The sequence below is a fragment of the Mustela putorius genome, unplaced genomic scaffold (assembly GCF_011764305.1).
Source record: "Mustela putorius furo isolate JIRA1106 unplaced genomic scaffold, ASM1176430v1.1 tig00000743_pilon_pilon_pilon, whole genome shotgun sequence".
NCBI lineage: Eukaryota > Metazoa > Chordata > Mammalia > Carnivora > Mustelidae > Mustela > Mustela putorius.
The window spans coordinates 5,032,871-5,057,175 of NW_025421464.1; the positions used below are offsets into that span (position 1 = coordinate 5,032,871).

General features: G+C 40.2%; 2 protein-coding genes across 8 annotated transcripts in view; both read right to left on the reverse strand.

Moving 5' to 3' along the window:
• Positions 1-21,754, reverse strand: part of CPNE1 (copine 1) — a 35,362-nt gene extending 13,608 nt beyond the window's left edge. Inside the window, exons 1-2 of one of the 7 annotated variants that reach the window (XM_004746536.3) lie at positions 21,528-21,656; positions 15,563-15,615 (exon numbers count right to left, since the gene is read on the reverse strand). Coding sequence is in view for 1 of the 7 variants with exons in the window: in XM_004746533.3 (XP_004746590.2) it covers positions 11,044-11,058 (15 nt within the window). In the remaining 6 variants the exon portion in view is untranslated. Of the gene's footprint in view, positions 1-11,043; positions 11,182-12,717; positions 12,852-15,562; positions 15,648-21,527 lie in introns of those variants that run through there. The other 6 variants (XM_045084130.1, XM_004746538.3, XM_004746539.3 and 3 more) reach the window with 6 other exon arrangements.
• On the reverse strand, positions 6,508-12,838 carry RBM12 (RNA binding motif protein 12). Its single transcript, XM_045084129.1, is given in 2 exon segments — positions 6,508-10,756; positions 10,759-12,838. Coding segments are annotated over 2 exon segments (2,874 nt in total). The 3' UTR covers positions 6,508-9,962.
• Positions 21,755-24,305: the final 2,551 nt, after the last annotated feature.

The following is a 24,305-nucleotide window of genomic DNA, read 5'->3' on the forward strand; positions in this document are numbered from 1 at the left end:
CATGGAATATATTCTTTTCCCTTCAGATTAAAAGGATGAACTACGCCCATCACCATTGTTCCTTTCTTTCTCTGCCTCCTCAAGGGACATGAATAAGGTTTGACAAGTTTTTCTTTACCCCTGCCCCAAATTTAACAGCCCCTGAAGACAGTCACAAACGGAACCAATTATGTAAATCCCTACCATAAAACTGTATGTTCTTTATTCACACATATGACTACAGGCTACAAAAATTGTATTTAAAACTAAAAGTTTAAAAAATAATTTGGTTTAGATCCTTATAATACTAAGTAGTCTGGCTGCCACTGTATTTGGCAATACTATAAAGCTTAAAAATGTGAACGTCACACAAAAAGTGAAGCGCAGAAAATATGGTACAGTAAATGGTAACAGGGTGTCCCATCCTGCTATATTCTGTGAAGGTCAAAAAAGTTTGGAAGTCGAACTACAACATCCCAAGAAGACTTATCCCAAGTTGAACTACAACCTGTGTTCAACTCTTCAAAGAGAACCTAGCTTGAGCAGCAAATTGGGTATGAGTAAAGAGGTAAACTGAGGAAGAACATATGGCCTTCAAGCAAGATAAAACAGTACTGGAACCAGAGTTTTTCTCTGCCCTAGAACTCTGAATGTGTTTACATGAAGCCTCTACCTGCCTACTTCAAAATAAACATTGGTCCAGAATCCTTTCCCAGCAGGCTCAAGACCCCTGACAGAAGAGTGCTGCCAGCGGCCTCCCATGTCTTCTCCCAAAAGTTAGGGACAGGCAATGGTTGAAGGAGGGCTCTGCTTCTGGAGTCATGCAGACAGCCTATGACTGAATCATCTCTGCTTACCCTTACTATTAATTAGACTTCGAGCAAGTTATTTTGCTTCTCTTCCCCTGATTTCCCCACTTGTAAGGTAGGGAAAATAAGAATACCAACCTTACAGGGTTTTTGTGAGGATAAAATGAGGACAACCATGCAAAGTATCTCCTGCCTGACACAGAGTAAGTGCCGAATAATCGTTAACTGCTCCTCTTCTCAGTGCTCATAAATGGATCCTTTGTACTATTATCTAACTAGCTGGTTCATGGACAACCAAGAAAAATGCCTCTGAGTCCACCTGCCCCAGATGACCTAGCTGGTGGGAATGAAGAACCTCCCTACTTTTCTCTTCTAATGAAATTGTGAAGCTGCAGTGTGACTGCTGTCAAACTCAGAAATGCATCAAAGCAGTACCAGACCAAAATACTGAGTTCCACGGGCTTTTCTGTAGTTTAAGGTTCAAATTACCTACAAACTTCCATAAAGAAACAGAATGGCTGGGTTCGTAAAATCACAGAAGCTTGAAACTGGGCATAATGAGATTCTCTCATTTAATCATATTGCTTAAAACACTTAGGCCAGAGAAAGGAAATGACTGATCCTGGGACATATAGTAACAAATGAACCACAACTCTGAGAATATGATTTCTATTCCATCCATTTTAGCAACGGGTCACACCTTGTAATCCAGTCCAATCTGAAATCCATCTGGACACTCCACATGAGGACTGAGGCTCACGCGGCCTCTTCCCATGACCTATACCAACTAGACTTATACTAAGATGGAAAAGAACTTGTGCATCCACCACGTTTCCTCTATTTGTCCGTCAAGCAGGAAAAGAGGAACTGCTAGATTCTGCATGTATAGGACTAGAATTTAAGTTTATTCAAAGGAATAAACCTTAAATAACAAGCGCCCATTCTGCAAATAAAGTAGAACTCAGTTCAGGAAAATGTGATTTTTATCAGAATTTTCAGAGACTACCTATTAGGCACCCAATTCTGCCCCTAGTCAGCTCTGCTGGAACCTACACTCAGTTGATCTACCTTCTTTTAACAAGACCACTGCCTATCGTCTGCAGAGTGTAGAAGACAATAGTACTGGACCACCTTCCTAAGCATCTCCAGGGCAAGGACATCAACAAGAGCTTGTGCATTTCCAGTGTGCAATGTGATCTATGGCATAAAGAAGCCAAGTAAAAAGCAGCAGACCAGAGCCCTGGAAAAAGAAACCAACCTAATGTTCATAGTGCAAGTTCCTCTTACTGGAAAAAAATAAATCCACTTGGGATACATAGGAGATCTTAAAATGGGTTGTTCTTCAAATTTTGTGTTAGGCAAGTTGAGAAAAGAGAGGGTCTGAACAATAAGGAAACTGCATTACACACACACAATGACTTGCTCACTTCCCACTGTAGGTGGGGTGCAGGGGGTGGGGGTCAGCAGGGGATAGGGAAGATTCTAGTTCTGTTGCTGAACTCTGGTGGATTAATTTCACAATAGAAGACCCAGTTAGCCAGTGAAAAAGTTCATTGTAGCCCATGAAAACGGGTAACTGAGGCATGTTAACCCCTTCAAAAAAACTGCCAACATAACCGGAATGGGAAAGGTTAAGAGGAACGCAACAAAACTCAAATACTGAAAAGTAAAGAAACAGCTGAAAAAGGCAACACAGCTTAGAGAGAAATGACAGAGGATAACCTTTCTCATAAACTAAATCTGTACTGTCCAGGATGGCCTCCTACCCACAACCAGATACTGAGCACTTGAAATATGCATAGTTCAAAAGACAATGTGCTGTAAAGTATAAATTGAAAACAGTATCCCCCCAAAATCTTAATAATTTTATAGAGTATACACTGAAATAGTAACATTTCAGATATACTGGTCTAAAATTTATTATTAATTTCACTAGTTTCTTTTTACCTTTTTCATGGCTACTAGAAAAATTTAGATAACATAAATGACTCTTATTTCTATTGGTCAGTGTTACCTAACATGGTGATCTCCAAAGATCAGATATGAAGAGGAAATTTTCTGTTCTGTGAATCTAGGATTGTGCTGTTCAATAGTTGCCACTAGCTTGCTTTTTAAATTTAATAGTAGCTACAGTAGCAGGGCCCCTGGATGGCTCAATCAATTAAGCATCCAACTCCTGGTTTTGACTCAGGTCACGATCTCAAGGTTGTGAGACTAAGCCCTGCTTTGGGCTCCATACTCAGCATGGAGTCTACTTGAGATTCTTTCTCTGGCCCTCTGCATCCCCCCTCTGCCTGCTCACATGCACTCTCTCTCACAGAACAAATAAAATCCTTAAAAAAAAAAAAAAGTAGCTACAGTGGCTAAGTAACATGAATGCTAATGAGAACATTTCTGTTGGACAAAATTCTTAGAACAGCACCGCTCTAGAAGAAAAAGAACAAAGAGGTAAACATTTTATACAAAAAAACTAAAACTATCAAATCAAATGCAAAACTGGAAAAGAATCAATTTCATATAGTCAACTGTGTAAGTAGTGAAACTGATGGGAAAATTTACTTAACTCCAGCATTTATGAATGTCTTATTAGGCCGTTTGTTTATAAGAAGTGGTACATGGCAGTTGGTCAAAGGGTTATTAAAAAGATAAAATGTTCTATCCCTCTGGTAGGTCAGGACACCCCTAGTACAGCCCTCACCTGCCTGCCTTAGTCACCATTCAGCTCAGTCACGTCACTCAGGATACACTGTTAAACACAACTTTAAGAGCTTCCAGGACAAACACCATTTTAGGGAGTGCCAGTATTCTCTCACACTACTAAACATTTCATTTTACTAAATTAACATACTCAGCTTACACCCAAGGCTTCCATTATACTTCCATTACACTTGTTCAGCAACTCGCCAGGAAACCCCTCTCCATCCAGTTCCTGTAGGACATGAATGGTCCTCATACATGCACAAGTACAACTGAGCACTTACTTGTATTATTTAAAACCTTAGGTTTTTAAGAACAAGCATCTTATTTTGCTTCCTTTTCTATCAGTGTGGAAGTGTTGGGTGCACAGCACTGCTCAAAAAATATAGTTAACATGGGTTACTGCTATGGCTAAGGTATTATCCATGTGAAACTGTCTTAAAAGCTTGGAGGCAACAGACATTTCCAATTCTAACCCGTCAATTCAATGGTCATAGAAGCAAAGATAATTGGCAGGATCTACTTCAGAAAGTTAAAAGCTGCATTAGTCTTTCCACTATAGCCAGATTTATAGCAGAGGGACCCTACTGGTCCCACAGGACCACACCACAAAAGAGAATTATGTATAAAGGATATAACCATCTCTGTATAGCAACACAGTATGTGGGAGAGTACAGTGGAGGATGGCATTCACTCAGAAGTGGAAAAAAAAAATGACATCAGCAACAGCACCAATTAGTATGATTTAAGATCCCTTAAGCAGCTGAGTATCTCTACCCTTAAACATTCTTCACTCTGCAAGGACTAACAGGTGACTTACAGTAGTATCACAACGTGGTTGGTTACATCTGGCATGTAACACAAATGCTTAAGTGACAAATCTTATTCACTAATCGAGAACTATGAATGAGCTCACATTCCCCCCCTACCCCCCAAAGTTAGGCAGCTAGGCTACAGAGATAGACAGCAGTGAGAAACTCATAGCCCTGGTTACCAGCCGAATTACTAATGAGAGCAGGTAAAAGGGAAAAACTGGCAGCATCAGAATGGAGAGGGGATGAAACACTAAGGGGCAGACTGTTTGAATATAGCACATTCCTGGGAGTGTCTTATGCTTCTTCAACATCTGACTGTCCATATTGAATTGTGTTCTCTTGCTGGTCATGGCTGTTTTTCTCCAGTAGTCACTTCCTCCTCCTCTCAACATGAAATAGCAAGCCACCTGCTGACTAGGAAAAATGATTTGAAATATTAAGCTACTAAAATCAGAATCCAGATGTCTGGTACAGCTGGGATGCCAATTCCAATGTCTGCTGTGTCATTTAACCCACAACTTGGGTTTCCTTAGGTTCTAGGACTTAACTATCAACCTTTTCACCAGGGGAAGGTCCCTGGGCCTCTGAGAATTAAAAGATGATGGTTAATGAGGTTTTCCCCAGCACTATTTGCTGCCCCCAGATTTTTAGAGTGCTGCCCTTCTGCCCCTGGGGCTAGAATGTTTTCTTTCATCAAGTGGCTTTTTTGCCCCTTCTGGACTCTTCAGTAGTAGAGCAATATGTAGAAAAGCACTGCCACCTTAGTTGTTCATTGTTAATTATTATGATCCAGAAAAGGAGCCAAATTCTAAGATGCTTGAGAGATCCTCTGGCACAAAGTAGTTAAAGGCAACAAGAATAAATCCAGGAACAGCACAATAAAGAATTAACATTTACAGGAACAGGCACCATTAAGAGATGAACTTGCTCTGTTAAGAAGTGTTTTTCCAGAAAAGTCACTACAGCATCAGAGAACTATGCCACCACCAGAATACACTCTTTCCAGAAATTTCAGAGTAAATCTAAGTGATCTATCAGATTTTATACTAAAAAGACAAAACTGAAATCAAGCAATTTTTTTAATTAAAAAGATAGTCGTAAGTTTGGACTCTACCATATCCCATAAAAGCTCTAATGTGGGGAGGGGGTAAGGAGAATGGTGGCCATGCACGTAACTGATAAACCATTTCCTGCTGTAAAACACTGGAAAGCAGACAACAATGAATTAAAGTGAGTTTTCTCCTGAGCAAGAAAACAAAACATATTATTAGCATCAGTCCATCCTTTTTAAGATGGTAAAGACCATTCTGGGTATCTGTAGGCAGCTGATTTCACTCTGTGATTTTTCAAATACTTAGTCAAACCTTCATAATTTTAGAACAATTCAGCAACCACCTAGAATTAAGTATGTTTAAGTCTAAACCCCTCTAAAACAACCTGGGTATTGAAACTCAAAAACAGGCTAAAAACTCTTTTGTGGTAAAGGAAAAAGTTATATATATTTTTCAAGAGCATTGGTTAAAAGGAATAGCACACTAATTTCTCTGCAACTCCAATCCAGAATTTTTTTTAAAGGACTCCAGAGTTTATGGAAACTTCTCATTTGCTAATGTTTGTCTTTTAGCAGCTGAACAAATGTGGAAGGGACAAAACCAGAGCATCAATGTCAGAAAGCACCAATATTTTTGATTCCTCTCCCCCTTCCCCACCTCAAAATACCTCACATACTAATTCAAGAGTAAGTAAACAAAAAAAGAGAAACCTCTAATTAGAAATATGTGCAATTGACAATGTATTCTGAAGATTTCTTTTCCCATTTCTTAATCAGTTTTTTTAAGAAGACCATCACAGCCCCCTTTAAGACACCTCTGTAAAAAGGAGCACCTGGTTTCTGTTTCTTTCTGAGTCCACAAAACGAAGTGGCTTGCTATCAAACCATACAAGATAAAAGTCTGAAAAGGTGGATACCACAGATTTGACCTAGAATCAAGTTTCCTCCCTGCCGTTCCAGGTTATCTTCTTTCCACACTTCAGCATTAGCAGACAAGGATAAACAACAATGGTTACCTCTGAGATCACCAAATCCACCTTTCCAAAGGCACAAAATATTTGTAGGATTTAAAAAAAAATAACAAAGACAACAACAAAAACCTGATGGCATAGCTCAGTGGAGTACTTTTGTGTAAAGCATTAAAAGCATCAGCCTCTTTTATTTTGTGACAAGTTTATTGAACAGTATTCAAGACTTCATCTTTATAAACAAAAACCTCTGCTGAATGATGCCAAGGCAGTATTTGCTGGCAATGTTGTGGCCATATTGGCAATGAATCATTTTATTGTGTTTGGACTGCTTGGACTACTACAGAACTGCCAGTAAAACTAAATGTGGTTAATTTTGCAAGAGTGGGAAGTTTTAAAAGTGATCACTGCTAGAAATTCTTTACAAATTTAACTAGCAGTAACTTTACGGCTTCTTTACTCATTTTTAAAGTATTCTTGAAATTGAAGAGTGGATTTATTTTTAAACATTTGACCCACACCTGTACACAATGACAGAATCCAATAAAAAGGACTTTGAGTTTGATTAAGGCTTTCATGGATCCTTATTTCATCCAAGGTATGCTTGTTTATGTCCATACACACCCCTAGATTTTCATCCAGTGGGTTAAGACTAACTAAGTACACTGGACATTATTCTCTGAAATTCTGAATAAAAATTTCCCTAATGAAATTTTCATGGTTGATGCTTTGACAACTTGGAGCACAAAGCTAGGAACTATGTTTCTTTCACTCAACAGTGTTGCATTTTTTTAAAGCCACTAATAATTAAATTGTACATCCAAACTACAGTATTAAACACAAAATACACCTCCAAATTTTGCTTGTGGACTAAATGTTTCACTAAAGTTCAGAAAAAGTTTACAAATTTGCTTATTTATAAAATACATTTTGTAGTATCTCTAATCCTTTAAACTAAAAAAAAAAACCCAAAACAAAAACGCCCAGGCAAGGGGGTGGGAGGAATTAAACCTAATGGAAAAGATTCTCTTCCATTCATGTCAGTCACCAAAGACAAGATTTACACATAAAATTGAAAATATCATGATAGTGTTTACAAATGCACACAACTTTGAGCAAAGCTTTACAAATCCTTCATACCATACAAAGCAAATGAGAAAATAAATTCATTTTCACCCCAAACCTAGTTCTTCTGAGAAAATTTGCAGGAAGAGAGGTATGAGTGATTGCACAGAACATATTTTCAAGAATTTTTTTAAAACTCAAACTCCAGTGCCCAGAACAAGATGAACAGTACGCTTAGCAGTTAGCACTATATTAATAAGTCTCAGATACACAAATATCAAGTTCCAGAGGGCAAAGCATTTAATTACATTTCACAACAAGAGAAGCACTGTTGTGACTCAACCAAATATAGAACATAGTTCTCTCCAAATTCTACACAAACCACTATTTTCTTAATTTATTTAATTTGATGAACAATGAAATCAAGTTTTCCTTTTCAGCATTTATCTAAGATGTAGAAATAACAAAGTAGTTGCAATAAAGTATATGAAATATTTAATAAGATTGTACGAACATATAACCAAAATAAACTGTGAAAAAAGATAAAAGGCTTTCATCTTCAAACAACCCATTTTTCTAAAATGAAAACAGTCAGCTCTCCAATGGGGAAAATAATCTGCAGTTGAAATAAGACTCCCAAGCAGCGCTGAAGTTTTCTGCACTCGGTCTTTGGAATGAGAAATGATTACTTAACAGAAAACCTAAATTGAACAGCATATATAAACATCATATTGCTTTTTTTAGTTGAGGAGGCAATATCTAGCGATCTGTCAAAGCAAATTTGTATTCATAAATTGTCAAAAGACCCACAACACAGCCATGTCTTCTTTGAAAGTCTAAACAATCCTTTCCCTAGACAAAAAAATCCTGTACTGTCAAACCTCTAAGATTGTAGTGATGAAAAAAGGCTTTCCAAATCTTATCACGCAAATGAAACTGCTGCCACTCTTAACTCTAAGTTACACGAGACGCTGTATTTCAGTGTTCCACTGACTTGCAACACCAAAAAGGCACTATTTTTTTTTTTAATAGGAAATAACTCTTTTAAAAGGCTGACCCCTTTGTAAGTACATTGATTTGCAGGAAATGTTGGGGATGTTTCAAACCAAGACAGAGGCCCATGTTAAAGACAAAATTTGTTTTTCATGATATCTCACCAATCTCCTATTTCATGTATGTTTATAATATAATGTGACACATCTTTCTTTAGAGCATTTTAACTACAAGAAGGAAAGTAACCATAAATAGAGCCTTTTGTAGCAGTGGGCAGGATCTTGTAAGGCAAATGTTTTTATGACAAGGACACTTACCAACCAGAACCCACTTGGTCCTCCTGCCTTAGTGTCCTGAATGCCAAAGAAGAGTATTAAAGGGCAAAGAGTCTCAATTCTCTCCCCTCTGGCAGCTGCACTTGTAGTCGGTATGAAGAATTTTTATGAACAGGCTCCTGATCAAACAACTAGACCAAAAAGCCTCAAAATAACAGGATTAAAATGCACATCTATGGAACAGCTTATGAATCTTTTATTCTATAACACTACTGCTAACAAAGCTAACAATTTCAACTTCAGTTTTTAAAAAAACATAGATATAATGCTCTTATAAATGGACTCTCTTCGTTTAGTTACAGGCCAAAATTTCACATAAATTTGGGACAGAAGGAAACTGCCAGAACATTAGTCCACCATGGACAGGACTTCAAATCTGGCATTTTAAACAATGATCATTAGAAGTGGTTTCTGGTTTTCAAAGCCATCCAAACATGAACAATTTTTAAACTTACTAAACTAAAACATGGCGGTCAAACCAAAAAGGCTCTGGTAGGTAGAGGACTCTGTATTTTATTTTTGTGGCAGAAGTTCTTATTTCACACAGTTTTAAGTGTGACATTAGAAATCAAAGTTCAAAGTTATAGCACAAACCAAGTGTGGAGTTTTATATTAAAACAACAACAACAAAACAATTCTGCTCATTTACAAATGAGTCAATTAGGCAAACAAAAAAGCAGCAACTTCAGAAGCAGGACTGTCTATACAGCAAGAACCCTCAAGAAGCAATAAAGGTACATACAGTGAATCTGTATACAGAGATTTTATTCAATTTTAAAAGAAAATGAGGACTTTAGACAAAGCTTTGACCCTATAACAAAGCAAATCTGTCCAGCTTTAAACCAAATTCCAAGAGTAGCCAACTTCTATTTTTCAGCAGCTGGCAAGAGCACCCTTAATGAGCTCTATTGACATTTCTATTTTCTTCATCCCATATGGTATAAAACAAAACCAATCTAAACTCCTTGATAAGCTTTATGTGGTCATTTGTATTTTACAAATGGTTTCTCTAATGGTACGCCAAAATCATTTTGTGTTCTCTCCAGACAGCTTTACTGTAACATACAGCAATATTTATCCTGGTAGTGAGTCTTCTGTAAACAGTCAACCAATGCTCTATGTTACAGAAACCAATCTATATGCAATTGAAACAATCCACAGGTTCTAACCTGGAAATACTAGGAAAACAATCTGGATGCATTAATCACAGCACTATGAAGATCTACCCTATAAAGAATTTATGTGAACAGCTACCCTAAGACAAGTTTTACTTTCCTTGAACCTATAGGTCTGTCATTTAAGTCAATGACAGCAGCTGTGGCTTCATCCCGAGATTCGAAGGCCACCATGGCTTCGCCTGTGGGCATACCTTTTTCATTGTATTTTAAACACACTGAGCCTGGGATCACTTGATAGCCATAAAAGAAATCTAAAATCTCATCAATAGACACAGTGAAGGGCATATTCTGAACTTTAATTACTGTTGGTCCTGGTTTTCCAGAACTAGATCCAAAGCCAGGGGGACCACCAATGTGAATTGGGCCAGGGCCAGGGCCAGGCCCAGGCCCAAAGGCTGGTGGCCCACTCAAATGCCCAGGGGCACTTCCAAGACCAGGAGGGCCACTTCCAAAGCCCGGGGGGCCACCTAAACTACCAGGGCCATTTCCAAAATTCTGAGGGCCTCCTCCAAATCCTGGCCCACTTAAATTATTTGGTCCACCTCCAAACCCTGGAACATCCAGTCCTAGACCAGGCAAACCACTATTTCCAACTGAAGGCATAGCAGGCCTAGCATCACCAAAGGCTCCTCCTAATCCTGGAGGAGGGAGTGGTGGCCCAAAGGCATTGGACCCACCAAAATTACCAGGAAAGTTAAATGGAGGCCCATTGTTGGCCTCCTTAGATCCTACAGTCAGGAAGGCATGCTCTTCACCTCCTGCACCAGGCATTCCTGCACCAGGCACTCCTGCACCGGGCACTCCTGCACCGGGCACTCCTGCACTGGGCACACCGGCGCTGGGCACGCCTGCGCTGGGCACGCCGCGCCGGGCACGCCTGCGCCGGGCATTCCCGCACCAGGCATTCCCGCACCGGGGATGCCCGCACCGGGCATTCCTGCACTGGGCATTCCCGCACTGGGCACTCCCGTACTGGGCATTCCCACACTGGGCATTCCTGGAACTGTAGGATTACCTGGCACAGGCATCTTTAACCCTTTTTTTCCTTGGGCAGGGGGATTTTTTTCAATCTCTCTCATATCTTCTAGAGTAACTACATGAACAAAAGCTTCTCTCCCATTAAGTTTTTTACGGTGTAAGCGTTCAGACTTACGTGCATCATCTTCATTTTTAAACTGAACCAATGCCTGTCCTAGACCTTGCCCATTGTTATCAACAAGAACATGTACAGCATTTTCATCCACTGGGATTCCTTCTAGGAACTGAAGAACATCCATCTTGGTAATGCTGAATGGAATATTTGTTATGTGAGCACAGACTTTGGCAGAGCTGACATCCCCCTCCGGATTTAACATCATTTCCCTCTGGTCATAGCTGAAGTTCTGCAGTCTTTTACGAATCATATCTATCTTTTCTAGCATACCTTTCTTAGTAATTGGATGAACTTGAATAAAGCGATTGCCCATGTATTGTTTATGACGACACAGAGCAGCCTTATAGTCAGCCTCATTCCTGAATTCTACGAAGCCTTCACCAGTTGCTTTCCCATTGGGTCCATAAGCAATATAAATACTATCTTCCACAATATCCAACTTTTTAAAAAAATCAATGACATGTTTGTTTTCCGCTTCAAATGGCAGCCCTTTCAAGTAAACACAAAAACCAGCCTCATGTGGTGATCTTGACCTTGACCTTTTCTGCCCACTGGGCGATTTTGACCTGGGAAGTGTCTGAGGAGGGGGATGGGTTTGTCCAGAAGGTCCTATACTTTGCTTAAAAGTGATATGGCCTCCAGCAGCTACCCACTGTCTCTCTGTGGCAGGACTAACTTCCACATAGCGTTGAATCATCAGCATTCTGTTTCGTTTCAAAGCTTCAAATGTATCTTGAGGGGAGAGAAACTTAACCAATCCATTCCCATTATTTCGACCTACATGATCTTTCAACAAATGCACTGCATCAACACGGAGCCCATGGAAAAAATCTCTGACATCATTTTCCATTGCAGAAAAGGGCATTCCATGCACACTGACATATAGATCATCGGGGTTGATGGGAAGTGGTTTCACACTGCTTTGAGAGTTCATCTGGATAGGGTTAACAGGATTCAGTGGACCCAGAAACACAGGGTTCAGATTATTGTTCAGATTCATAGGTGCTCCAGAGCCATTCATTCCAGCAGGCAGAGGTGCCACAGGTGGCGGGTTCAAGGGTGGCATGCCAGACATGGGTGGCAGTGGGGTCATGGGTGGCACAGAAGGGACTGGGGGAATTGGGGGCACAGGAGGCACTGGAGGCAATGTAGGTACTGGAGGAGGAACTGGTATTGGGGGAATGGACGGCATTGGTGGCAAAGATGGCATCGCTGGGATTGGAGGAATTGGTGGTGGTGGGACTGTGTTCATTGGAGACGCTGTGCTCGGAATGGTTGAGCTAAACGTTGGGCTCCCAAAAGAAGCCCCCATATTTGGAGGAGCCGATCCTATGCTGGCTGTGGAAAATGTCTGTATATTTTTGTTGCTTTCATGAACAGACGTGGCGGCAGTAACTACACTGGGTGAAGGATTATTAAAGTTAGGTACTGTTGTAGGCAAGTTTACCCTGCCACTCATTCCTGAGCTAGGCGGCGGTCCTGATCTACTAGCATTTGCTGGTGGTATATCTAAGTTGGCAGTTTCAAAACGCCTACGACTCAGTTCAATCATATTCTGCATTTCCGTTTTACTACTCAACAAAAGTGTTACTTTTGACCCTTTAATTGTACCACCTGTGCGCATCATACCAAGCCTTGCATCTTCATCAGTGGCAAAAACGATGAAAGCCTCACCCAGTTCACCCCCTACAATATGCACGCCCCCATCAGGGATGGTCAATCCAGAGAAGAAGTGGCGAATGTCCATGGTCCCCGCCACAATTGGGAGACCTTGCAAACGGATGACCACAGCCATGCTGCGCTGAAACCACACACACCTGCAGATGAGAAAAGGCAACGGCCAGGTCAGACTCCTGTTTATCACACCAAGTTTTTAACTAAAAGAATGACCAGCTACCATACTAGGCCCTCAAATATACCCTCAAACTATCACAAGCAATGTAGATTTTTTTTTTATTTGAGTATTCTAAAAACTGAACATTATAGGCCATTTACAATGTAAAACCTAGACAATTTCAACTTCCAAAGGCATTAATTCTGTGAACAATTACAAGTTCAGTGCCATGACTCAAAGTTTCAGGGAAAAAAACCACCATAAGAAGTAGAATCACCAATAACATTCAGACCACTAATTATTCAGTAAGATTTAAAAGAAATGTGTAAGTCAAATCAGGACACAAAGTTGAACAATCTGCAGGGGAAAAACATGCAAAGGATGTATCAAAGTTAATATTTAAAAGTGGCTTAGCATTTTCCTTATAAAAATGACAACTGTAGAATTATCAGGGTCATTTTATAACACTCAGTCTCAGAAGGCAAACAGAAACAGAAAACTGCAATACTAATGAATTACAAATAATACTTAACAATAAACTAGACTCAAGTCTCAAAAAAAAAAAAAAACCCATATTTCAACCTAAAACTCTTCAAACTGCATTACAGCTCCATTTATTAAGGAAAACTATATATGGAATTCTTTATTACAAAGTTAACACACACGAAGAATCCAAAGTAAATACTGAATAAAATAGCCAAAATCTTAGTTATCTATATGCATCACTCCAAAAAGTAGAACCTGGTTGCAGTGCCATTCACCACAGCTGTTTTAATTTAAACTCAGATCCAATGACTCATTTCCAAACTCACCATAAAAATAATAATACACACACACACACACACACACACACACACTACCCCCCCAAAAGTCTTGTTTTCCCCAAAGAAGGACGATAACGAAAAAAGGGTATTATCACGTTTTGCTTTTGTTTTAAAAAGAACTAGGGTATGAACTTTTATTCAGTGGCTGTTACAGTCTCTACTCAACTCCTGTGGAATTTCTGGGAGCTCACTGCTGTCCTTAAATAATGTCCCATTCTGAACTTTTCCTTTTAGAGACGTTTCTCCCAGATTTAAGTAAAATTTCAGTATTTCAGTTCTTATGGCTTCCAAGAGCAAATTCAAGGGAAGCCCTTTGTAAAGCGGTATAAAATGAATTCTTGGGACTGGAAAATATTAATTTGAAATTTATGTGATCAACAACATAGGGTGTTTTCCAAGCCATCTTATAAATCAATATTTAAATATAAACCTATTAAACTAGTTCTGTGACTTCAGAAAATTTATATGATTTGAGCTTTGGTTTTATCGCTTCTCAAACAGGAATAAGAAAAGAGCAAAGTTTCCTGCTGAAAGCTCTAAGAATCCTCTAACTCCATGAAAGCAGTTTTTCCATGTCAAATACTGTGGGCTATTAATTTGATACAACAATACCTGTAATTCTATCTCAACTATTATGACTGCTGTACACAAAACAGAAATATGTTGTTTGGCTTCGACAGTTTTCTCACACGCATACACAAAAATAAAAGCCACTTTCAAATTTAATCCAGAAAGATGGACTGGCAAACAGAAAATGCTCTTTGAGGGACCATTATAAAACACTAGAAATTTGGGGGAGAAGGGAAGCTTTTCATTTTTGGTTTGCAAGAGTCAACAAAAAAAATAAATACTAAAAACATAAATCACACCAACAAACTCTTCTTTGTATTTACTACTATTTAGCAGTCTATAGAGAAGCTCATCAAAATAATTTCAAGATATTAAATCAAATTCTCATTCCCTACTGTCTGTAGCATATTGACTATGCAAAATTAAGACAGCATTCCTGTTCAACTTCAAAAAATGTTTAATAACTTTATCACATCTTGGGGAAGTAATCTAGGCACCCCAAACAACTTGAGAGATAGATGTTAGTTTGCACTGGGACACTAAAATGGGAATTTGATACAGTCCCAAGAACACAAAAATTAAACACAGGGCTAAAGTGACATACACAAGAATTCTTCAAAAACCATCTGCTACTAAGAGAAGGGCTTTAGTTGAAGTCTGCACAAGGTACATTTGAAAATATGATATTGAAAAATCTGCCCAGATTACCAGTTAGAAAAGGGCTGAGAATTAAACCAAAGAACACATGAATTATTCATAAAGTCATCTAAAGAGAAAATCAGTTTTTAGGTTCTGAAAAAATATGAAGTAAGATCTGCTATTCTTCTAAGTGCCTATTTGACTGGTAAGTCATTTCAACTATCTGGAGCCTACCTTTGTTACTTAACAAGAGGGTTAGAGTCCAATCACTTAATTCCATCTAAAGTCAAAATAGGTACTCTAGAACATAGAACCCATTACCTCTAAGGAATATTAAAAAACCATACCAATAACAAGCACCTACATTTGCAATTAGCCTGGAATGCTACACTGAGGGGAAAAAAAAAAAACAGCCTACTGCCTAATAATCAGCAATTCAGCAAAAGAAATGCATCCATAAAAAACTGAACCCCGAAGAAAGCAACAACTGTTCAAGGCACCCAGTCCACCCCATCCCCATCCCTTAGAAAAGACTGTAAAAAAAGAAAGAAAATCCCCCACAATTCAGTTACTACACATATTTTCATGTTACTAAATAAGCTGTCTCATTTTATTTTGAATAAAAACAAACCTTCTATTCAAAATCTCTTACCTGATAAAACAAGAGATGTATTTTCTTAACAAGAAGTAGAGGCCAAGTCAATCCTGTGGGCAACCAATTAAAACCAACTTTTAGACTGCAATAGAGAATAAATGGAGGCAAAAATCAATGCAGGAAACACAAAACAACACGCACAGGCCACACTGAACTGTACATTATGAAGGCGAGTCTGAAACCACCAGAGTACTTCGTTAGAATGCATATTTTAAAAAACGACAGAGAAAAGAAAGAAACACGTGTACCAAAATCCCACACATGCGTTACTTGGTATTGCTTTCAAATTTGGTATCTCTCAAAACATATATATTTACATATATCAAGAATGTGCCATAAATAAGTCCAAGAATGAATCAATTAAAAACTAAAACAGTCATAAACCTCAGCTTCACAGCTGGTAATTACTTTTATCATTTGATGATTAAACCAGTCCAGAAAATTCCTTAATACAAGTCCAACTACAACCTATTTCCTCAGGTCCCACCAAACACTTGATGAAAAAGCACAAGTTCACACATAAACAGTTCCAAGACAAATGACAAAATCATCAATTCAAGGGTACTTATGGAAATTCTTGCAGTTGCTCTTTCAAAATATTTTCCTTTGTACCAAAATAGCATCAAGCATCAAGAAACATAAATGAAGTGACAGTTCAGGCTATAATGATTAATTCCTACTTAAAACCACTGGGGTTCAAAATCTTAAGGAAAAGTGCTTTTTCTTCTAACACCAAAACTGTTCCAAGAAACTTGTAAAAAAAAAAAATCTCTAAAAATGGCATTTTAAGAAGACTTCCCAAAGTAAAAATGAGTCACTTATCTCTTACTGGAATTTCTCCCAAATCAGTGAAATTGTGAACAATTCACAAGCAATATATAAGACCAAATAATTAGACAACTATATGCAAAAGATCATTTTTGAATTCAGAGAAAGAAGAAATCGTCACTGTTAAGTATAAAGATACCAACAGAACACTACTTAGAATGATGCTCATTTTTTAACTATCTTTCAAGTTCGAGATATCACCTGTGAGCTTCATATTCATCATCAAAAAGTAAAACGTATTAAAAATTCTAGTGTTACTCCAAATTTTTTCTAAAGGACAAGCTAAACATCTTCTAGACAGCTACTCAAATTACTGAAGATTGTTTTGCCACAAAAGCTACGTACATATGTCATAAACAAGCCTTTCAAAAGCCCAAAGCACTGTATTAATTTTTTTTATGTTGTACAAATCAGTTCTAATTAGGTCTAAAGAGTTTTAAAACTCCTTAAAAGACACACCTAGAAGTTCATCTAACAGGTCACAAAGGGAAACTTGAAATACCAAAAAAAAGCATGCTTTTAGGTAAAGGCTATGCTCAGTGAGGAAGAGCATGAATTCTGCAATATTATTCTCTAAACATTCAAGTTTGACTCTATAGCCAACAGAACCACAGTAGTTTCCGAGTTAAGCATTTAAGATTAACATATGATCAGCCACTGGAGATTCCAATTCAAAGGGCCTGGTATGGGGCCAGGATAAGTGCCCTGAAGGGAAACAAACAGGTTCCTCAGCCTCTTCCCTTCCACACCCAAGAAGACTCCAAATGTCCATCTGGATAGCAACAAGTTTAGAGTCAGCTAGTTATGCCCAAAGGGAACAATATTAGACCTACTATCAAAAATTTCTAAAGGGTTCCCAGAAGTTACTGTAACAAGAAGGAAGTCTCATGTCACAAGAAAAAGTTTTAAGTTCCAGCTTAATTCGGCAAATGGCTCATTCAAATTTTACGTTGTTCAATTTAAAGTAAAACAATCAATCCATGGGCGCCTGGGTGGGTTAAGCCTCTGCCTTTGGCTCAGGTTGTCATCCCAGGATCCTGGGATCGAGCCCCTCATCTGGTTCTCTGCTTGACGGTGAGCCTGCTACCCCCGCTTCCACGCCTGCTTGTGATCTTTCTCTGTCAAATAAATAATATCTTTAAAAAAAAAATCAATCTAGGGCGCCTGGGTGGCTCAGTGGGTTAAGCTGCTGCCTTTGGCTCGGGTCATGATCTCAGGGTTCTGGGATCGAGTCCCGCATCGGGCTCTCTACTCAGCAGGGAGCCTGCTCCTCCTCTCTCTCTCTCTCTCTCTGCCTACTTGTGATCTCTGTCAAATAAATAAATAAAATCTTTTAAAAAAATCAATCTAGAAGTAAATTCATGAATCTTATCTATTTAAGCAAAGGGGAAGGCCCACATCAACCCATACCAAAGAAAAGTACCCAGAAACTTCAGGCTTGAAGCTAAAACTTCACAACTCTTGGTGTTACGCTTCTTCCTTGATATGGACAACGTAAATAGAAACCGAGACTGAAGAAGTACTTTTGTTCTCACCCCCCCCCCTTTGTAAAGAGCACAATATTTAATAGAGGCACCACTGTTCTCCAGGAACTACTCATTCCTGTGTTCTAAGTGTCAGCTAGCAACAGAATGCAGGATCCCAAAATGAAAATTCCACTCCAACCACCTAAGACTTGGTGAATTTTAGTTAGAAGGATAAGACAACCAATTGTATGCAACAAAACATCTAACACACGTTTTACCTATTTATAAAGTATAAAGGTACAAAGGAGAAAATGGGCCTGATTTGCCACTGAATTCGCTGATATATATCAGAAGATCTAGCTCACTTTAGGGTACAGGTTGAAAAGGCGCCTCCTCCTAGTTCTCCGCCATCTTGTCTCCCTCCCCACCCCGTATCAGAAGATCTAAAAGAAGATTGCTCTAGTATACTTTTCCACTTCGTTAGGAATTAGTCCTAACATAATGGCTTTGCTTCAGCTTTAGAAATACCACATACATGAACAAATTATAAATATCTGCTACGAACATTTTGCATATTATCATGACACGACATATATTCTTATTTACTAGTCATTTCAATCACTTGGAATTTCAGAGTAAAATGTCCGACAACAATCCTCTTTTATCAGAAAGCCAAAGCACAAACCAGTTCAACTTAACTGTTTCACTCTTCATCTGGTGATAAACATCAAAAAGTGAATTTTAACTCTGTTCAGTCGTCAGTCTTTAATCAAAAGTAACCAGGGTACAGCAGAGCTAAGTTCTTTAGATTCAAAATAGAAAACCAGCACCCCTCAAATGTTCACCCTCAGAGATGAGCAACAGAGAACCAATTATAATGGGCACAAAGCTATAAGCCGCATAATCACATTATGGAAAAAAACCACAACTTCATCCACATGGTTTTGTCCCCATCCCCAAATGAATCACATTTCAGATTCTGGGATCATTCTTAATGAAACAATGCTTCTGACACAGAGGGACATGAATCCTTTAGACAGCTTGTTATTCCACTTCCCCATTAAGCTCCAGAAAGTTCTCAAAAGTGGCAAGCCGAAAGACATTGCTGAATAAGATACATATATTCCTCCTGCCAAAAAGACTATAATATTAAGTTATTTTTCAAACCCTCCCCACAAATGCCAACAAATATGTTCACTGTCTTGACTTAAAAGCAACAGTATCACTTCTAACCTAGCCAAGCACATTTACCCTCACTGTTGGGTCTTAAAACTTAAAAGGTGGCCAGAAACTTAATGAAATAAACTCGTTGCAAACCAGAAGGTTTATGAGTGGTGGTAGTAAAATCTGATAAACTATAAATCAGATGAGGTTATTTTTCCGCTTAATTCTAAACATTTAACAACATTCATTTATACCACGAACATTTATTAAGCATTTGTGGCAGGGACAGGAGATGTAAGAATGGAAAACAGTCCCTAGATTTTAGGGAGAGGTATCTAAGAGCATCTTTTGTGCAATTACTGACACTTAGAAATTCTTTCTACAATATCTGCATAAGAAAATATTCATCTAAACCAAAAGATGGAGTAGCTCTCTACAAAATGGAATAAACACGTTATGAACATGGTCACTGGATTTCCAGCACCTGTAACACACTGGTCCACAAAATCAAGTTTCACATCTAAAAATTGTACCAACAACCCCCAAACTCTCAATATGCAATCATAAAAACATTTGGCATGTCACAAGAAAGTGAAAGAAGCCAGAAATAAGCTGATATTAGCACATAATAGGTTCCAAGGAACAACCAAAATGGTTTCTAAAGCTTCACATTTTCACCTAACAGATATGAACTTAAGAAAAACACAAATTATGCATTACAACCCATAAACAAAATATTTAATTGAGCATATAAAGATGATATAAAATGCATTCCCTGTTTCGTCAAAAAATCTTCCAGGAATAATACTGAGCACATCCTCAACCCTTATATAAACACGCCAAACATTTCATTTCCTTAAAAAATTACCATAAAATTATTTTAACCACCTGTAACAGTTCTTCCCAACTTTTTAATATTCTTGGAAAATGCCTGAACACAATTACTTCCCACTATCTGGCCAAAACCACCAAAGCTCAAAAATGATTACAACCAGTCTTACTTTACATTTCTATAAAACAAAACAAACAAAATCAGCCCGTATGTCCTCGCTTGTAGGACATTTCTGAACTGCAAATGCTCTGAAATACATTAACAATATAAACTATGTAACAAAGTCCAATGCAATTCATTTTACTAATACTGCATTTAACAAAAACTACTCGATTTTAAACCATTCAAGCAAGAGCTCGAAGAATACTCCAGCTGTAAGTTCCTCTTTCAACAATCTCTCAGTTGCAATTACATTTTCTTCTCAGATTATACTGGCTGGATAGTACAGAACAGTTCCTGACAACTGTCACAATTTACATTAAATCATCTCTGGAAATTGAGGAGTCAAGGACAGTTTCAGAGTCCAGAAACCTCTCCTACGAAGCCTGCAAGTCAGGGTACAAAACTCCCAGCATGTTTTGTTCTGAATAACGCAAAGTTACCTTCACCGAAGCCGTTGAGATGTTTCACTATAGAGTACACATTACTGGCAAACATGAAATCCATGCATTTACAACCTGGCAGCTAAGCGTCCTGCACTGGTGTCCATCCCCGACACTAACCTGTAGATTCTCAAAGCCCCACCCACCTATTTCACGTGGCTGCCAGCTAAAACCTCCAGCCTCCACTAAAGAAACTCAATTCACTCAACGAAAGCACCCTCCTCCACCTCCTATTGGGCCTGCTCCTCTTCCAGTGCTGGAGGCTCTCTCCCAAGGGTTATGTTAAAGGTGGTGCTCTTTGCAGGCCCTTCCCTGCTTGGGGTTCAAGGGCCTGGCATCTTACTACAATTCTTAGAGGTCTGGGAGGCGTACTCACCCCCACTTTCTCGCTACAGAGGCCGGCTTCTTAAATCGCCGACACCCTCAAGGGCAAGCCCCGCCCAACGCTGAGCCCTGGGAGCATTTCCCTGCAACCCCGTCCAGGCCACGACGGCGACCAGCTCTAAGATTTCCTTGCTAGACTCAGAGGAGTGTACCGACTGCAGCTTCTTCCCCACAGGTGTGTCTAGACTCGAGTTCCCTTTTCCTGTTAGGCCACGGGAGCCTTCCTTCCACCTCAGATCGAGGGAGTGTCCTCACTACGTTTAATCTCCTCACTACTGGGCACAGAGATGCAGTTTGAATCCCTGTCCCTTTTGGGAAGCAAAGAAAATCTCGCTCATTCGGGATGTAGGTGTGCTTTTACTGCAATCCCCGTTAATTCGCAGGCCGCTGGGACACCCAACTGTGGCCTCCTCCCTCTCAGACCACGGGGGCGTCCTCCCTATGGCCTCGTCCCCACTTCGGTATGCAGGCTCATCCTCTCCTGCGTCCTTCCTGCATCCTCTCAGGCTTCAAAGGCGCAAGCGGGTCCCCAGGCCCTTCCCCACCCCGGCAGCCAAGCCGCGACCCTTTTGTGTGGGGCGCTCGCTGCTGCGGGCTCGGAGGCCTCCGAAGGCCCCGCCCCGGGCCACCAAGGGGCGGCTCGAGCCCCGCACAGCCCCGCCCGTTCCGGGCTGCAGGAGTCTTACCGGGGAGAGCTGCGCGGCACCCGAACCCAGACCCGAGTTACCCCCCGCGCGAGTGCCTCCGCCCCGCGGCCGACAGCCCCAGCCCGAACGGCTTCCCGGAGCCCACTGCAGCCACCACCTCTTTCGCCGCTTCACAAAATGGCCGCCAGCCCGCTCAGCAGCTCCGCGTTCCAAAAGGGGAGGGACGGAATGGAGACGTCAGGGGGCGGGGCGGCGCAAGCGCGCTACGGTTCTGGGCAATCTCCCGGAAGTTGCGGGTGTTTGTGGCGAGAGGAACTTTGAGTCTGTGAGTGCGAAGATTTGCGCACTAACCCCGCCTAAGGGGAGTGACGCTGTGGTGGGTTGGGTTAAGAGTGCTTGGCTCTGCCCCTCCCTGCGGGACTTTGTGCAAATTACTTGTCTTCTCTGATCCTCTGAGAAGAAGAATAGTGCTTTCCTCACGTGATTGCTTTAAGGATGAAATGGACCACAAAGTATTACCTGGTACTATTGATGATGCCCTGGCAGAAGAACCCATTGTTTTTTTCCCATTTAAAAATATCAGTCCAGGGAGCCTTACCGGCCAGTCCTCGTTAACTCCATCCACGGTTGCCCTTTAGTATTATTTTATTATAGAAAAAATCATTCTCATCCTGCGTTGGTCCTAGCCTCCCAAATTCCACTGCCCCTGCCTAAATTGTTACCGTGATTGAAGCCGCTATAGAAACATAAAGATGGGTAGAAATTAAGATGGAGGGGCGCCTGGGTGGTTCAGTGGGTTAAGCTGCTGCCTTCGGCTCGGGTCATGATCTCAGGGTCCTGGAATCGAGTCCCGCATCGGGCTCTCTGCTCGGCGGGGAGCCTGCTTCCCTTCCTCTCTCTCTGCCTGCCTCTCTGCCTACTTGTGATCTCTGTCAAATAAATAAATAAATAAAATCTTAAAAAAAAAAAAAAGAAATTAAGATAGACACACTAATGCTTCAGCAAGACTTTTTTTTTTTTTTAAGATTTTATTTATCTGTTTGACAGAGAGAAAGAGATCACAAGTAGGCAGAGAGGCAGGGGTGGGGGGGGGGGGACGCCGGCCCCCCGCTGAGCAGAGAGCCTGATGCGGGGCTGGATCCCAGGCCCCTGAGATCACAATCCCAGCCAAAGGCAGAGGCTCAAACCACCAAGCCACCCAGGCACTCCCAAGACTGACTTTAAACTGAACAATTTTCCCCCTCTCTTACTGATTCTTAAAGCTTTTCTTTTCCCTTCACTTGTTTTTCTGTCGAATCCTTTGTTCCGGGAACTCTGCGTCGATGTTGACATCTTGCTTACCTCAAAGTATACTTAGGAATGAGACGCAGATGGCCATTGCCAGGGCTAATCATCAAACCACTTTGAAGACATAACCAATAGGACTGGCAGTACTAACAGATTCCTATCCAAACCGCCCGACCCTGTTGTTTTCCTTAAAACCACTCGGCCTTTTACCCAGAGCGGGTCTGCGGTTTTGAAGGCATTAGCCTGCTGCAGCCTCTTTTGCCTGGAAGTAATAAAACTGTCTTTCCTCTTTACCCCAAAGCACTATCTTTGTGTTACATTTCAGCTCTGGAGCACTGAGCCCAGTTTTCAACAGCATGACTATCACCAATACTGAACTAATCTTCCAAATCAGAAAGTGAGGAGTCTACTGAGCAAGAAAAATCTGGGACTAAGGTCCCACGATTCCAACAACTTTTGGGGAAGATTTGTGTGGCAGACTTGCCTGGTACTAGCCCAGTATACCAAAAACAGCAAACTAGAAAACTAGGCCACCTTTTAATTTTTTTATTTTATTATTTTTTTTAAGATTTATTTACTTATTTATTTATTAAGATTTTACATATTTGTTTGACAGAGAGAGTGCTTAAGCCGGCAGAGGGGCAGGCAGAGAGAGAGATAGAAACAGGCTCCCTGCCAAGCAAGGAGCCTAATGCAAGACTCAATCCCAGAGCCTTGGGACCACAACCTGAGCTGAAGGCAGCCATAACCAACTGAGCCACCCAGACGTCCCCTAGGCCACCTTTTTAAACAGAACCTATACTTTGTTATATATACTCTTTGCAGGTATAGTAGAGTGCATTGAAAACAAAACCTACATGCAATGTTGTATTGGGATTGCCTCCTGGAATAGAAAAGGGGCATTAGTGAGAAAACTGGTGAAATCTGAATAAAACCTGAAGTTTAGTTAATACTAATGTACAGATGTTACTCTCTTAATTTTGACAAATATACCATAGAAGTTTTATATTAGATGTTAAAATTAGAGGAAATTGGGTCATGGACATCTAACTCTGAACTATTTTTGCAAACTTCTCTAAATCTAAAATTATTCAAAATAAAAATTCTTTTTAAAAAACCTTCTTCCTGGGCACCTGGGTGTCTCAGTCATCAAGCATCTGCCTTCAGCTCAGGCTCAGGTCATAGTCCAGGGGTCCTGGGATGCAGCCAGTGGCCAGCTCCCTGCTCAGCAGGAAGCCTGCTTCTCCCTCTCACACTCCCCCCTACTTGTGTTCCCTCTCTCGCTCTCTCAAATAAATAAAATCTTAAAATAAAAACCTCCTCCTCCTATCCATCTGCATTTACATACTGCTAGCTAGTAGATTTCAAAATTTTTTACCATCACTCACATAATACATTTGCAACCAGGTATACACATTTAAATATGTAATCAAAATAAAATGGTTAAGGGGTGCCTGGCTGGTTCAGTGGATGGAAAACACGACTCTTAATCTCAGAGTTGTAGGTTGGAACCCCACATGGATGTAGAGA